This window comes from Orycteropus afer, unplaced genomic scaffold, assembly GCF_000298275.1.
Source record: "Orycteropus afer afer isolate SDZICR_OR568_19922 unplaced genomic scaffold, OryAfe1.0 scaffold00018, whole genome shotgun sequence".
Lineage (NCBI taxonomy): Eukaryota > Metazoa > Chordata > Mammalia > Tubulidentata > Orycteropodidae > Orycteropus > Orycteropus afer.
Genome location: NW_006921605.1, coordinates 1,646,474 through 1,658,948, shown reverse-complemented (window position 1 = coordinate 1,658,948; position 12,475 = coordinate 1,646,474). Strand labels below are relative to the sequence as shown.

Here is a 12,475-nt window from a genome sequence, read left to right as displayed (position 1 = left end):
AGAGGACAGAGTGGAACTGCCCACAGGGTCTCCAAGGCTGTCAGTCTTCACAGAAGCAAAGCCCAAACCACACCCACTGCCTGGAGTGGATTCTGACCCACAGCGCCCCTAGAGGACAGAGTGGAACTGCCCACAGGATCTCCAAGGCTGTCACTCTTCACAGAAGCAAAGCCCAAACCACACCCACTGCCGTGGAGTCGATTCTGACTCACAGTGCCCAAAGAGGAAAGAGTGGAATTGCCCACAGGGTCTCCACGGCTGTCAATCTTCACAGAAGCAGACTGCCTCATCTTTCTCTCAGGGACAGCTGGGAACATCTGGTGGGTTCAAACCATGAACCTTTTGATAAGTAGCCAAATGCTTTCACCACTGCACCCCAAGACAATAGTTACATGTGCATCTTAAAGAAAAGAATCGGAGTAGTGTCATGTGCACAGGCACATGCCAGCCTCATACCATGCGCTCTGCCACACCTCTCCGCACTTCTCCAGCACGCGACTGCTGGGACACACAGCTCCATGACACAGGTGCACATGACTGAACATTCCCTGGTACTGGGTTTCCAGGTGCTTCCAATGCTTATTACAGACAGCAGCAGACACACCCAGATTAACAGTGGCCGGCATCACGTTTGTCCTTGGGAGCCGTCAAGTCGGCTCTGACTCAAAGCGACCCTATGTACAGAAGAGAAGACACTGCCTGCTCCCATGCCAGCCTCCCAGGCCTTGCTATGGCTGAGCTCAGAGATGCAGCCACCATGTCAGTCCATCTCACTGGGATTTCGTTTTTCATTGACCCTCTCCTTTATCAAACATAATATCTGTCCCCAGGGACTGGTTCCTCTTGGTAACACGTGCAAAGTACAAGAGACACAATCTTCTCACTCTTGCTTCTCAGGAACATTCTGGCTGTACTTCTTCCATAACAGACCTGCTCACTCTGCAGTGCAAGGGACAGTCAGTGTTCTTTACCTCATTCTGCAGTGCAAGGGACAGTCAGTGTTCTTTACCTCATTCTGCAGTGCAAGGGACAGTCAGTGTTCTTCACCTCATTCTGCAGTGCAAGGGACAGTCAGTGTTCTTCACCAACATCACCATTCAAAGGCATTAAGCATTCTGTTTACAAGGTGTATTTGAAAGTCCGACCTCAAGCCCACGGGTGGACCAAAGAGATGCTTGAATGTCTCCTTTATTGTTCTCTTTGCTTCAGCTGGTATTTTCCTGAGGGCCTCAGACCCTACAGGGCTACCAGCAGCTCTGGGACTGTCTCTAGTCTGCCCTCACCACCAAAGGGCAAGGGAGCCTTCTCTGAAGACAAGAGAATGATCAGGGAGGCAGCACATACTTCAGGCAAAAGGAAGCTCAACTCCTAAGTTCAGGAAACTTTGTTGTTGTTGTTGTTATGTGCTGTCGAGTCAGCCCTGACTCATAGCGACCCCTCCTTGGGTTTCCGAGGCAGTATCACTATGGAAGTAGGATTGCCCAACCTTCCTTCCGAGGAGTGGCTGTTGGGTTTGAACCGCCAGCCTTCTGGTTAGCAGTCAAGTGCCTTAGCCACTATGCTACCAGAGCTCCCAGGAAACTTTAAAAAAGTAAATTCCTAACCTGATAAATGGTATCAAAAAAAACAAGACAGTAATGGTATAATCCTGGAAGCACTTCCTTTATGATTAGAAGTAAGATAAAGGTTCTAGTAACTGCCATGTTACTCAACATCATTTGGGAGGTCCTAGCTAGCCCACTAGGAGCTCTGGTAGCATAGTGGCTAAGGCACTTGACTGCTAACCAAAAGGCCGGCAGTACAAACCCACCAGCCACTCCTGGGAAGGAAGGTTGGGCAATCTACTTCCATAGTTATACTGCCTCGGAAACCCAAGGAGGGGTCGCTATGAGTTGGATCCGACTCCACGGCACAGAACAACAACAAGCTAGCCCACCCAGCCAAGCCAAAGAATGGAAAGGACAGTGATTGGCAAAAACGACCAAAGACTGTCACTCAGGGATACTGTGCTTATCTAAGTAGAAATCACAGAAGAATATACATACAGACGCTGAGAACTGACATCCAATAGCCCAGCTGCTGGATACAGAAATTTGTCTGTCAAATTGTGGTCAATGTCATGAGACAAAGTGTATGTGAACTGCTGTATGGAAAGTGAATTTGTTCTATAAATTTTCACCCAAATCACAATAAAAAAAAAAAGAAAGAAATTTGCCTGCTATCTCAAACAGCAATAAAGAGCTTGAAAACATAATTTGAAACCAATATATTCATAACACACAAAAATTATAGAGGATCGAGGGACAGTTTAAGAAATAATGGGCAAGACCTTCATGGCAAAAACCACAAAGCTTTCTAGACAGCAAAGACCAGCACAACACTGCAGAGTAGCTCACCACACTCGGAGGGAGCCTAGACTCTGAAAAGACATCAACCCCGATCCTACACAGAGCCCAGCAGGGCAGAGCTGTGTGTGTCTGACTGCAACTTGACCAGCTGACTCTAAAGCCCACATTGAAGCAGGAAGGCCGGGGCCAGTTCGAGCCCCTGGTGAGCAGCGGACAAGCTAGAAGCTACAGCAGTTAGGATGGCACGCCCTGGTATCAGTCCAGAAAAACTGGCCAGCAGGACAGACAGGAGTCCAGGAGCACACAAATGATTTACAGAACAGTGGACAAAGGTGCTGCATCACAGACTAACTGGGAAAGTAGAGTTCTTCCCCAAGAAATGTAATTGGACAACTGATTACTCATATTGTTAAAAAATCGGAAAAGGAAGCGGACCTCTACCTCATACCATAAGTGTTAAAAAATACAACAATTGCATGTGCACTAAGAACCTCAGTGCAAAAGGCAAAATTATAAAACGTTTAGAAGACAATAAAACAAGACGATGATTCAAAAAGCCCAGCCATAAAGGACAAGTCGTCAATCCACCTGCGTAGAAATTTACCACTTCCACATCAAAAGACACTGAGACGTTACCAGCCACCTGTAACACTAATAAAGGATTAGCAGGCTGGGCACATACAGAACTCCTATAAACCAGTAAGAAAAAGACGAAACAAGCCCAAAGAAAAACAGGAAACAGGCCTGAGCAGGCACTTCACAGAACAGGAAACAAGAAAAGCCAATCTGTGGACAAAAAAGATGCCAACCTCACTCGTACTCAGGTAACTGCAGAAATAACTCAGTGACACATGATCCCGTAAGCCTGAATGTGAAGCGGCATGGAACCGCCCAGACACAATGACACACGATCTTCCATAAGCCTGAATGTGAAGTGTGGCGTGGAACAACCCAATACTAGACACAGCAGACAGAGCGTAATCTGGTACAGTACCTTCGAAAACAAGGTGGTGTCACCCTGCAATGCCTCTACCCCTCAAGGAAAGCATTGTACTTCCCACAGAAACTCTTACACATGTGAGCAGTGACATCTGTGGCAATCCTGGTCCTAAGATAAAAAAAAGGAATGACTCCCAATTCCCACCCAGGAAAGAGAGAAATGAATGACATCTAGTGGTGGGGTGAGGAACACACCACAGCTAAGACAGACAAGGCAACAGGGAAGGACAGACGTCTCTAAGGACTAGAAATGCTTCCAGATATATCAAGTCCAACAACATGCAAAACTAACAGTATGCTGCTTAGGAAAATAAACATTGAGGCACAACGATGAAGGAGAGCAGGACAACAGGAAGACAAAGTTCAAGATGGAGGTGAGCTCTGAGGGGAGAAAAGCAGTGGGAGTGGAGGGGGGGGGGGTCTCACAGGCCACCGTCAAGTACTTTCATCCAGGTGGCAGGGCACACAGTACTTTCGTCCAGGTGACAGTATGCCGAGGATTCCTCTCAGGTGGAACCACACTTGCGTACCTGGTATGGTACCACTTTGTCAGGATGTATATTTTATTTTTCTCTCTTTTTTTTTTAAATTGTGATTTGGGTGAAGATTTACAGACCAAATTCGCTTTGCAGACAGCAGTTCACATACACTTTGTCTCAGGACATTGACCACAGTTTACCACAATGCAATAGCTCCCTTCCACTTCCTCCCCACAGTTACCTCTTCCCTGTGTCCATCCTTCCATGCACTCCTGCCCCCGGAGCTGTCTCCCTGTGGATAAGCAGCCCTTCTTTCTCCCATGATTGCTCTCTTCAAGGAGCGTATCTACATCAGGTAAACGTTCAACTCACATGCCTGTCTTTTCTTTGGCTGGAAACCAAAGGTGTGGGTTCAATTCCAGACCTGAAGGGCAGCTAGGGGTCATAGTCACAGTGGTTCCACCAGGCTCTATTGGACCAGGAAACCTGGTCCCTCCCTCCCTTTTTTTGGTTTTCTTCATTCTTCTTTGCTCTGGACGAGGAGAGACCCATCGTTGCATCTAGATTGCAGCTTGCTAGCTTTTAAGATCCCAGTTGCTACTCGCCAAAGTAGGAGGTGGAACAATGTTTTATATAGTATGTTATGCCAATTGAGATTGATGTCCCCTGCGACTATGGTCCCAAGCCCACAGGTTCAACTACTTGGTCCCTTGGCTGTGACCAAGCAGTGACCACTACACTTTGCCCCTTGTCAGCTCTACTATATATCTGGGAATTCTGATCATTCACATAAACTTATAGGACCATTATCTGCCAACCCTGTACACATTCTTGGATACACTCCCCACTTCATAGACGTATCTCTAATAGTTCAGCCTGTCCACCCACATCTATCCACCCATATACCCATGTTTGCCTTCACTGACAACACAGTACTGTATGTGCAAAAGGGTTCATCTTTGTCCTCCCATGTACCTCTCTCTGTCTTTCTCTTCCTCCATGCCGCCATACTGGTCACTCACATTTGGGACATGATATATTATTTTTTTGATAGATCATTGGATTCTATTGGCTAGGATTTTTGCTGAGTCTTTGTTGATGAGAGGTATTGGTCTCTGAATTTTCTTTTTTAATGGTATCTTTGCCTAGCTTTGGTATCAGCATTATGCTCACTTCATAAAATGAAATTGAGAGTATTTTCCCCTTTTCTATATTCTGTAATAATTTCAGTAGCATTGATGTCAGTTCTTCACTGAATGGGAGCTCTGGTAGCGTAGTGCCTAAGGCACTTGACTACTAACCAGAAGGCTGGTGGTTCAAACCCACCAGCCACTCCTCGAAAGGAAGATGGGGCAATCTACTTCCGTAGTGATACTGCCTCAGAAACCCAAGGAGGGGTCACTATGAGTTGGGTACGACTCGACAGCACATAACAACAACAACAACAACAACAACTTCACTGAATGTCAGGTAAAATTCACCAGTGAAGCCATCTGGGCCAGGGCTTTTTTTGTTGTTGGTCGTGTTTTTTTTTTTTTTTTTAATGTTTTGTTCAATTTCTTCTTTTGTTATAGGTCTGTTCAAATCTTCCACTTCAGCCTGCGTTAGCTTAAGCAGACAGTTGTTGTGAGGTGCCGTGGAGTCGGCCCTAGCTCACAGCAGTGCCGTGGACAACAGAGTGAAGCACTGCCCGCTCGTGCACGAGCCTCATTACTGTGACCCTGGTGCCCATCGCTGCAGCCACTGTGTCATCCGTCTCGTTGAGGGCCTTCCCCTTTTTCGCTGACCCTCACCTTTACTAAGCATGATATCCTTCTCCAGGGAATGGTCCCTTCTGACAACATTAGCAAAGTTGGTGCAATGAAGTCTGACCACTCACTTTCAATGAGCATTTAGCTGCACTTCTCCCAGAACACGATGGTTCATACTTCTGGGAGTCCATGGTATTTTTAGTATTTTTCTCCAACACTACAACATCAACTCTTCTTTGGACTTCCTTATTCATTGTCCAGTTTTCAAATGCGTATGAGTGACTGAAAATACCATTCGCCTTAGTCTTCAAAATGACATCTTTGCTTCTTAACACTTTCAAGAGGTCTTTTGCAGCAGATCTGCCCAGTGCAATGCAATGTTTGATTTCTTGACTGTTGCGTCCATGGGTGTTGACTGTGGATCCAGGTAAAATGAAATCCCTGACACCTTCAAGATAGTATACAATATGTTTCCAGAAATCTGTCTATTTCTTGTAGGTTTTCAGATTTGTTGGAGTCGCAGTCAAGTTCTTAAACCTGGTGGCAGAGCCACAGGCGCTGGGTATAATGCGGTCCTTCCTATCTTCCAGGTGTTCCACTGTACCTACTCGATGCTTGAATAGCGGCACCTTGGTTCATGTGACCTGAAATACCGATGCCCAGTATGTACGGAAGGGTTTCTGAAGCATACTCCAGGTTGAGCCAGGGGCCCAAATGATTGCTCAAGTCACTGCCACAAGCACCAAAGAGCCTGGGAAACCACACTGAGCTTTGCCCCGAGGATGCAGGGCCCCGTTATTGGCCCGCAGACTGCAAGCTTCTATGGAAAGGGCTAATGGAAATCCGGTCTCCATGCTTAGTGCTCAAGATAGGGGATCATCTCATGTCCTGAGTTGCATGACAAACCTCACATTACAGGAAGCAGAATAGGCTACCAACACTTTCTTGAACAACCACTGCAGATGGTTCCTAGCGTGGTGTCAGTCACAGCTCTAACACCAATGACTCTTCAAAGTGCCTGATGTCTCTGGACTTGCCAGAAACACAGGATTCTGTCTGAAGGCCAGGTCTGTGCTCTGACACAGAGCCTCCACCCTTCTGTCTCACAAAGCTTGCAAGGAGATACGCAGGCTTGTTGGCCCATCTTCTGTCATGGGCTCTGTTGACCCCAGACCATTACAGAAGCAGGGTGAAGTCTTACTCTAGGATTTGGAGGTGAAGACCACAGACCAGGCAGGGTCACTGTTGTCCAGAAAGGGGACAAGCAGACCTCCACCCTCCTCCCACCTTTCCCACGAGCAGCTCTTCTCTCTACTCCCACGAACACAGATCCCAACAACAATCCAGGCTGCAGACAGCAGCCCCGCTGTTCCTGATCAGTGAAAACGTGACTTCCGTGAGCACATCAGACCACCTCCAGCCTCAGGAGTCATCCATCAGAGGAAAGGCCCCAGAGTCCTCAGCTCCTGGGTGTCTCCAAGAGACCTGCTAAGTCCCCAGGAAACCTGACCACACACCAGTGCGGGGCCCATTCTAAACCCAGTCTCATCCAACCATCTATATGTCCCTGGCGCAGGGACACTTAATGAGGACCCAGTGGATTTTTTTTTTAAATTTTTATTGTGATTTGGGTGAAAGTTTACAGAACAAATTAATTTTCCATACAGCAGCTCCCATACACTTTGTCTCATGACATTGATTACAATTTCCCTCAATGTAACAGCACCCCTCCCACTTCCTCTGCATAGTTACCTCTTCCCTGTGTCCTTCCCTCCCATGCACTCCTGCCCCCTGAGCTGTCTCCCTGTGCATACACAATCCTTCTACTCACTCATGATTGATCTCCCCAAGGAGTGTATCTACCTAATGTAAGTATTCAGCTCATATGCTTGTCTTTTGTTTGGCTGAAAGCCACAGGAGAGGGTTCAATTCCAGACCTGAAGGGTGGCTAGGGGCCACAGTCTTGGGTTCTATCAGACCAGCAAACTTGGTCCTTCTTTTTTGGATTTTTAATGACTTTGAGTTTTGTTCCACATTGTTCTTCCACTCTCTCCAGGGTATCCTGCACTGACCTCCCTCTGAGTGGTTAACAATGGTACCTGGGCAACATCTATTTCTTCTGATCTCATAGTCTTATAGGTTGAGGACTGCGTGGTGTACCAGTCGTTTGGACTAACTGTTTCCCTGTGGCTTTGGTTTTCTTCATTCTTCTTTGCTCTGGATGAGGAGAGACCCACTGTTGCATCTAGATGGCCACTTGTAAGCTTTGAAGATCCCATTCACTACTTGCCAAAGTAGGGTACGGAACACTGTTTTCGTGTAGTATGTTTTGCCCACAGAGCCTGATGTCCCCTGCGACCAGGTTTCGAGCCCTCTGGGAAGCTGGCTGCAGGGAGGTCCCAGGGCTCCTTATGAAACACAGGTGATATACCTTCCTGTTGGTCAAATATTCACGATAACTTTTTGACCAAGTTCCAAACTTAGAAACAGGCACAACTTTAAAGATGATGACCAGTAACTTAATCAGGGCCTGTAGTTGTTAAGGAGAGTATTTCAAGAGTGTCCATCATGGTCTGTAACACACAGGTTACCACCTAAAACACGACTTCCCTGGGTTACCTAGGAAAACTCCAACAGGGGACAGCCTCTGGTTTCCATTCCACTGCCTGTACAGCACTGAAACACGTCTTCTCTGCTCCTGACATCAAAGTGAACAGAGGGAATCCACTCTGACTGCAGGGCCTGTCCAGACTGGGTGGTCAATACGTAGTTCAGGGGTGAGACATAGTGGTGGCCCCTGAGACCTCATCCCTCTGAGACTGGAGACGACCTAGCAGGTTTACAGAGAACTCACGCTCACATACCAGCAGCACTGTCCGCTACAGCCCGAAACACGCCCACGTGGACAGAGCAAGGCAGTTTGATAGCTCTGAATGTTCCACTCACATGTGTGTTGCCTGTGATACTACTGGCACCAAATCACACTTTGTCTGACACAGAGACCACCGACGATGGAGCACATGTGTCATGCCTCCACCAACGCAAACCACAGAGGTTGATCTTATAGGTAATGTAAAAAAAAATTAAGTCTTGGTTCTTCTCAACAGCTGAACAGTGGAAAGGATTCAACTGTCCATTAGCTGAGAATGGGTGACAAAACGGTCTACCCAGACAACAGGCTATCATTTTGTCCTGAAGGAGAGACGTTCTGATGGGCACTGTGATGCCTGAATCCAGAGAACGTGATGCTGAGAGAAGATGGACACAGTAGGCCATAAGCTGCACACTGCCACGGAGAGAAACGTCCATGAGAGACTCACCAACACAGGAAGAATGGGGACTGGCAGATGCCATGGGCTGGGAGGGAAGGGAGATTATGGGTGACGGCTAAGGGGTACAGGGTTTCTCATGGTGGGGACAAAAAAGTCCTCCAATTAGCCTGTAGTGATGGCTGCACAACACTATGAATAAAAACCACAGCCTACATTAGAAAGCACTTAAGTAGGCAAATTTGGTAACATGAAGAACAGCCAAATAAAGCCCTTAAAAAGTAAGCCTTGCTAGAAGGAACAACAATAAAACACTGGCTAAAAGTGTGCTTATGAATCAAATGAATCAAAACACCACTGAAGAAACTCAGGACCTGAATCTTCCAAGTCTGACTTTGTGACCTTGGACATGGCCTAACAGCCTAAAAGCCAGTGAATCTTATAAGGGTGACTCGCGTCTCTGGTCTTACAGGAGGCATCTAACACCTACGTGTTCAAAGCCAACAACATTTTCCTGCACATGCAGTTTTTATAGCTTTCACAAGAAATAAAGAGTAAGAAACAGACAGTTATTTCTCTAAGAAGTTGGCTTAAACCTGGTTCTCCTCAGGCAAGCCTAATACTGATGAGACAGCTCCATTCTTTACAGCTGGTGAGTCCCAGGCATATAGCAGTTCTCATTTTAACAAATTGGAAATACATGCCGCGATGGTCTGACTATGCATCAGACATCCCAAGCCCAGCGTGTGTGTTTCTACTCTGGTTCTAACGCCTGACATCACAGTCTTCTGAGTTGCTGATAAAGAACTCTGGAAACACTCTGGAACTGCTCAGGCATTTGCTCACAAGCCCAGCTCCCAACCACCACAGGTTATCAACGTTTAGGAAACACCAGGCTAGGCAGAAGTTCACAGTATTCCCCTTCTTCTCAACCACTAGTCACACTGCCATGTTGCTTACCTTGTAGAAAACATCGGGCACATACTGCTCGCTGCTGGACTCCTTAGCGTAGCCGAGCTCGGGGGCATCTTTACACGGCAGCAGACACTCGTCCCGGACCAGGGCCATGCACTGATTGGACACCTGATAGCCTTCAAAGTGGACCTGATTGTCGGGACCACCTGCAAGAGAGAGGGGTTGTCACAAAATATCTACCACAGGGACTTCAAACCACTTATCTGTTACTTTTTACTTCTCACCAAAAGAAAAATAAACTCTTGGGTAAAAATTCAGAACCATCTAACGCCTATCTCAAGTGTCCTGAGTATAATGGCCTCGGGCAGGTACCCTCAGACTTCACCGCCTCACCAACAGCCCCCCACAGTGACAGCCTCTGTGCTCTACGTCTGTCAGAACCAAGGACACAGAGGGTTGTTGAAAGCATTCTCCAAACTCATAGACATCCACAGAGCACTTCACAAAAACAGCACAATATACATTTTTTTCCAGTGCACATGGAACATTCTCCGCACATGGAACATTCTCCGGGATCGAACATATGTTACGCCGCAAAGCAAGCTTTAAAAACACTGAAATACTGCAAAGCATCTTCTCAGATCACAATGCTATAAAATTAGAAATCAACAATAGGAAGATCAATGGAAAAAGAGCAAACACATGGAAACTGAATAAAACCCTCCTTGAAAATGAATGGGGAATAGATAAAACAAAAAACGAAAATAAAAAATTCCTTGAACGAAATGAGAATGAAAAAACATACAAAATCTTTGGAACACAGCAAAATCAGTGATCAAAGGCCAATTAATAGCAATAAACGCACACATCAAAACAAAGAGCCAAATGTGAGTTAAACATTTACCTCAAGTAGACACATGCCCTGGAGAGAACAATCATGGGAGAAGGAAGGGCTGCTTATGCACAGGGAGATAGCTCAGGGTGCAGAAGAGTATGGAGGGATGGACACTGGGAGGAGGTAACTATGGGGAGGAAGTGGGAGGGGAGCTGTTGCATTGTAAATTTTGGTCAATGACATGAGACAAAGTATATGAGAACTGCTGTATGAAAAGTGAATTTACTCTGTAAATCTTCACCCAAATCCTAATTAAAAAAAAAAAAAAACAAAGAGCCAATACTAACACCTTAACCCAACAGCTCCAAAAATTAGAGAAATCTGAGTAGCAAAAACAGCCTACAGTCACCAGAAGTAAAGAAATAATAAAGATTCGAGCAGATATAAATGAAACACAAAATAGAAAGGCAATAGAAAAAAAATCAACTAGACTAGAAGTTGGTTTTTGGAAAATATTAATGAAACTGACAAACCATTGTCAAATTGAATGGAAAGAATACAAATAACATGAGTAAGAAATGAATCGGGTGGTTTCACAACAGAACCAACGGAAATGAAAGGTATCAGGGTATCTGAAAATCTAGAAGAAACGGACAGATTTCTGGAAACATACTACTTAAACTAACACAGATTGAGGTGGAAAATTTCAACAGACCCATAGCAAAAGAAAAAATTGAACAGGTCATTAAAATAAGTAAGTAAATAAATAATTTATATATATATACATACATATATATCAATAATAAAAAAAGAATCTTTGGCCCAGATGGTTTTCCTGGAGTATTCTACCAAATGTTCAGAGAACTGACACCAATCCTATTCAAACTATTTCAGAACACAGAAAAGGATGGAATCCTCCCTAATTTATTTTATGAACCAAGCACCAAAACCCACCAAAGATGGCACTCAAAAGGAAAACTACAGACCAATATGCCTCATGAATCTATAGATGCAAAAATCTTCAACAAAATCTTAGCCAATAGACTCTAACAATATATCAAAAAAATAATTTGTTATGACCAAGTGGGGTTCATATCAGGTACGCAAGGATGGTTCAACATCAGAAAAACAATCAACATCATCCATCACATAAATTAAACAAAGGAAAAATACCATATGATCATTATCAGTTGATGGAGAAAAGGCATTTGATAAAATCCAACACCCATTCCTCATCAAAACTCTCAGGAAAATAGGAATAGAAGGGACATTCCTCAACATAATAAAGGGTATTTATGCAAAACCAACAGCCAACAGTATTTTCAATGGAGAAAGACTGAAACGATTCCCCTTGCAAACAGGAACCAGATAAGGATGCCCTCTCTTACCACTTCTATTCAACACTGTACTGGAAGTCCTAGCCAGGACGATAAGGCAAGAAAGGGAAATCAAAGGCATCCAAATTGGTAAGGAAGAGTCAACTATCCCTATTTGTTGATGATATGATCCTATACCTAGAAAACCCAAGAGACTCAGTCAAAAATCTACTGGAACTAATTGAGGGATTTAGCATTGTAGTAGGATACAAGATCAACATCCAAAAATCAGTTGGATTCCTCCACACCAGCAAAGAGACTACTGAAAAGGAAATAAGGAAATCAATACCGTTTACAATAGATACAAAAAAAATATAAAATACTTGAGAATAAATCTCAATAGGGACACAAAAGACATGTACAAAGAAAACTACAAAAGACTACGTCAAACAATCCACCAACTTGGCCTTATAGACATCTGTAGAGCACTTCACCCAACAGCAGCACAATATACATTCTTCTCCAGTGCACATGGAACTTTTTCCATGATAGACCATATGTTA

The 12,475-nt window shown here is 45.0% G+C and overlaps 1 protein-coding gene across 1 annotated transcript in view; it reads right to left on the bottom strand.

Moving 5' to 3' along the window:
• Positions 1–12,475, bottom strand: part of NPLOC4 (NPL4 homolog, ubiquitin recognition factor) — a 69,176-nt gene that overhangs the window by 10,280 nt on the left and 46,421 nt on the right. The window contains exon 12 of the mRNA XM_007959584.2: positions 9,807–9,967. Coding sequence (XP_007957775.1) covers positions 9,807–9,967 — 161 coding nt within the window. The remainder of the gene's footprint in view (positions 1–9,806; positions 9,968–12,475) is intronic.